At 31.2% G+C, this 5,151-nt stretch overlaps 1 protein-coding gene across 1 annotated transcript; it reads left to right on the top strand.

Moving 5' to 3' along the window:
• Positions 1-1,091: 1,091 nt before the first annotated feature.
• Positions 1,092-2,024, top strand: LOC105793545 (ethylene-responsive transcription factor 1). The gene has a single exon (XM_012622443.2). The coding sequence runs from the start codon at positions 1,192-1,194 to the stop codon at positions 1,876-1,878; it is 687 nt and encodes a 228-aa protein (XP_012477897.1). The 5' UTR covers positions 1,092-1,191; the 3' UTR covers positions 1,879-2,024.
• Positions 2,025-5,151: the final 3,127 nt, after the last annotated feature.

Raw genomic sequence — 5,151 nt, 5'->3', positions numbered from 1 at the left:
AGTGAAGTGTTTGAACCAGGCTTCTACCTCTTGCTACATTTTCTTGAAGCTGAGTTCACATTATTTTTTTCGTGACTTCATGTGGGACTTACTTAATGACTATGGCGTGGTATCCGAGCAACAATCAGGCATATCCTAATGGGTGATAGTTGGATATTTCATTTTACGCTAGAAAAGGAATATCCCTCCCTCTGCATATTTTTCAATTCACGTATTAAAATAATTTCTTGTACCGTGAGTTTAGTAGTGAATTTCTTCTCTGGACAAAACCTCATATAGAAGCAGATGTTGCATCGAATTGCATTGCCAATTTAATTGTGTTATTTCTAATGTTTATTGGTTTTCTCATATTATTATGGCAATACTATTTTTTTAATAGAAATAGTGAATAAAATATTAATTTTTAAACATGATAGCTCGCATAGTAATTCATGTGTATTTCATACTATTTTTTAATTTTAAATATTTTTATAAATTTTAAGTTATTTCTTGATGTGATATATAAAACACGTCAACACGAAATATACATGAATTACCGGTTCAATATCGGTAAAAGAAATTAATGTTTTAATTGGTATTTTATTTTAAAACGACTTTATAATTAAATGCAACTAAAATAATAATAGAAATTAAATTACAAATATAATATTGAAGGTTGAATTAATTATTATGAATTAGTAAATTAAATCTGTCCAATGATACTTCTGCCAACTAACTTGACTCTTCTCGAGAGAGATTTAATAATTATATTCAAACCTTTCAATTATAGGATGAATATTTAATTAGATAGTTGAGAAATCATTCAACAAATGGATAAGAATTAATCTTAGTTTATTCATTGATTCTTAAATGGACAATTATGGAATATGAAGTAATGGAGCTTTTGTCACCATAAATGTTCAATGAATAAACAATGCAAAGTATAAAAGTAAATTAAATAAATGAACAGTAGCAGCACTTCAAAAACGTGATGAAAATATTTTCGGCTCTCTGCCATCAGCAACTTCCTGGAATTGTCTAAACAAAACAGAAATAGCAAGCAAATAACCATATTTTAATACCCAGAGTTTCAAGGTATATATATATATATATAATCAAACAGCAAATTTTAGAAACTCAACGGAACCATTGAAATCAAATCCATACCTGCCAGTCTCAAAGCGTCAAAGTCGTTTCTAGCAACAGACAAACATGTACTGTGATAGTGCTTCAAATTTTGACCTCAGCCTCTTGGACTCGATTCGTCAGTATCTTTTGGAAGATGATTTTGATACAATTCCAGGACAGGTTGTGGAAAATCTACCAAAGAGTGAGCTTCATGATGATGCGATTAATGTGGATCAATGGATAAATTTTGATCAGTTGTTTGAAGCAGCGGAGGAGAAAGTCGCCGTTAATAATGTTTCATTTCCCAGCTTAGAAGTGACTTCTGAGATGGAGACTACCGCGGCTGTCCCTAAACCTCAGGCGCCGCCGAAGAAGGTGAATTACAGGGGAGTAAGGAGAAGGCCGTGGGGGACATACGCGGCGGAGATAAGAGATCCGAAACGAAACGGTGCGAGGATCTGGCTCGGTACATACGAGACTCCCGAGGGTGCTGCGCTAGCTTACGACAGAGCGGCTTTTAATATGCGTGGAGCAAAGGCGAAGCTGAATTTTCCCCACCTCATCGGCTCGAATCAGGTGGAACCGGTGAGAGTGAGCAGTAACAAGCGAAGATCCCCTGAGCCGTCTTCCTCTTGTTCATCGGCTCAGTCGCCGTCATCTCCGTCGTCCACGTTGACGTCTGAGGACGTAACTCCGAAGTCGAAACGTAGAAGTGTGATGAACTGTTTTAGTAAAACAGAGTTTGAAGTAGACATGTATCAGTTGATATGAGATGAATTTTAAATAACAAAATTATAGTTTATATTCCCATGGATGTACTTAACTCACCACATAGATTCAAAATTATTGATCCAAGTGTAGTCATTATATGTAATTACTTGTATCCTGAAATCCTATAATTACCCACTTCATTCGTATTGTTGTGCGTTGTATTACATATTGCCTTAATTTAAGATTTGGTGCTTAAACTCTTGGACTCAATTTGATAACAGGAGTATCAATTTTCTCTAATTTTTTATCCATTTTGTAATTGGCCATTAAAAAAAATCTGTTAAGCCACATGCCAATTAAATTTATTAAAAATAAACATATTAAATTTAAATTTGTAATACTAAATATTTAAATATTAAAAACACTGTTGATTTTGATCGATTGTTGATCATCCATTGACTGTGTTGACCGAACATTGATTGGAATTGACCAAATGTTGACCTGCCGTGTGGCATTATTAGATTACGTCATGTGTCTCTCTTTTTATATTTTTTCTATCATATATTATATTAATTAAAAATATAAAAATATATAATATATAAAAAAATTTAAAATATAACGGAGGTAGATTAGAAAATAACTTAGGACAAAAAAGAATTTAAATACTAAAATAAAAAAACTAAATAATGAATTAACCCTTATATATATCCCCAATTATTTGCGTGTTTAAACTAAAAAAGAGCTCATTAATTAATGGAAAACCGTCATTATTGATTTACAAGTCGATAGTGCAAAGATAAGAATAATGAGGACTTTGCTTTTCATTTCAAATATATAATGAAGAGTAAGGTTTAGGTTTAAAATAGAATATAGAGTAGTAGTTGACAATGACAAGGACCTTTGTCTTTATAACATAACATTTTGTTAGCACAGTAGCATCTATCATCTCATGTTCCAACAACCATGAAAAGAATATATATAAAACTAGTTCTTAGCACATGCAAGCAATTGGAAGTACATAGAAATGAGGATAATTTAAAATAATATTGGTGATGGTGAGCTGGATGGATATTCTTATATTATACAATGATAGTGGATTTTATCCAAGGTTTTTTCTTTTCTTTTTCAAAATGAGATGTCATTCATAAAGAATAACTAGTTACGACAAAAGGGTTAAGCCCAACTGAATCCAGTTCTCAAGAAAAACCTATTGCCATCAGAAGGAGACATTGGTATCACAAGACCATAACACCAAATAGAGGAAAAACAAATAAAGTTTGCCAAAAAGCCTTAATAGAGACTTGAGGAATAGACAGCCAAAACATGGGTAAACCAATGGAGCACCAAGACAACTACCTCTTATAGATGGCCTAAGTTTGATGAAGAAGAGATGAGAAAGGATCTTGAGTTTTTATGCTGAAAGACCTAAGAAAGGAAAGGAAAGGAGTGAACGGAGATCGAGCAACCCCGCTCATAAGCACGCCAAGAACCTAGCTTGGTAGAGATATAAAAGAACTCTCTTGAGAGAAGGGAGAGGATAATGGTTAAAATGGATTTGAAATGAAAATCATTGGAGTTAATTTTGTATGTATTGGTTAATACCTTTTGTGTAACAAATTATGTTATTTTTGCTATCGTTGATTTTTGTTTGAAACTACTAATTTTCAAAGAACTTATTGTGTTCCACACTCAATCAATGATGCCAAGGTATGCCACATTATTTTGGCCATGGTCTTTCATCATGTAAATATCCTTGGATAGCTTTTTTCTTTTTTTTTAAGGAATATCTTCGGTTGCTCTAGTCTGCTTTTTGTGACTTTTATTCAGAACCATAGACTAGAAATGCCCTTGTTGAGTGTTCCTAATCACTATAATTATTTTTGCCAAGCTATGCCAACTTATTTTAGCCATGGTTGGTTAGCTTCTTTTTAAGGAATATCCTTGGTTGTTTTAGTTTGCTTCTTGCATCTAAGGATTGGAATAGAGGTGAGCAAGCCATTGATTTAGGTTCCAAGGCATAACAAGGGTCAATTTTAGGCAAGAATGAGGTATAAGAAGTTACAAGAATTTTGTTATAACTATGGATGCAAAGATCACACTATTAGATAGTGTAAATTTGATATCCAAGAATTAGGAGACTGCACTATTAAGGATAAATATATAAACTTCTTTCGTGTGCTATTTCTATGAGAGGGAGTCGATTTATAAATAAGAATGATGAAAGATTTAAAGTTTGGGGGATGAACTTGATAAAAGAGGGTTCTAAAGATAATAAGAATGAGAGGAGAGATGGGGTAATGAGGAAGACAAAGGTAGAAGAGAAAGGTAAGAGTGAAGATGAAATCAGATTTGAAGGGAACTCTGAAAGAGTGATGAAGGAATGGGAAGAAGAGTTAAGAGGTTAAAGGAGTTGGGGAGAAGAGATTAAGATTAAGGGAGTTGGGGATTGAGAGGGAAAAGGAAAACAGGAGAGTAGTTATGGGGAATCTTAGTGATTTATACAAAAAGTAATTTGAGTAAAGATGCAATTAAATCTGGAAAGGAGCTTTTGATTACTAATTAGATCCTAAGGAATAAAGAAAATCATAATCCAAACATTATTGGTGAACAAAGGATAGGGAAAATGAATGCTGATCATAGAAGTTTAGTAAAAAAAAAAAAGTAGGGTAAATATAACTGCTAGAGCTACAAAAATAGGTTAGAGACTGAAACCTTGTCCATGCCAATTTGAGCCCAAAAAAGTTCTGAGTTTGAGAAAATTTGAGATTAAGAAATTTTGAGTTCAACAAACCCTAAGTTTGAAAAAATTCAAAATTATAAGAGTTTGAGTCCAAAACCGATTTAACCCAAGTTCAAGATAAATCTGACCCAAAGTTCAAAAAAGCTCAAATTTATAATTGAACCATCATAATAACTAATATAATTGTATGATAACTTAAAATAAAAATAAAAATAAAAATAAATGATAATTATTTGTTTTATGAAAATGTGTTGATAAGCCTTACATGTTTATATTAATATTTTATTAATAGCAAAAGTAATTAATAATAAATTTTATTTAAATTATGGAGTGAAATAAACTTTTAACAATATTAATTGAATACAAAATATTTTTAATACTATAATTATATATTTATAATAAATACATAAAATTATTAATTATTAAAATCAATAAAAATTAAATTTAAAGATAATATAAAATATATAATGACATGACATATTTATTTAATAATACAATAATTAATGTTATACTTATCACAAATGATTAATACATATAACATTACTAAAAATAATAATTTTAATGATTTGAGAATTTAGGAACTTTTAATTTCT

The sequence above is a fragment of the Gossypium raimondii genome, chromosome 8 (assembly GCF_025698545.1).
Source record: "Gossypium raimondii isolate GPD5lz chromosome 8, ASM2569854v1, whole genome shotgun sequence".
NCBI classification, from domain to species: domain Eukaryota; kingdom Viridiplantae; phylum Streptophyta; class Magnoliopsida; order Malvales; family Malvaceae; genus Gossypium; species Gossypium raimondii.
The sequence above is the reverse complement of the archived record's forward strand: the minus strand, read 5'-3'. Positions and strand labels throughout refer to the sequence as shown.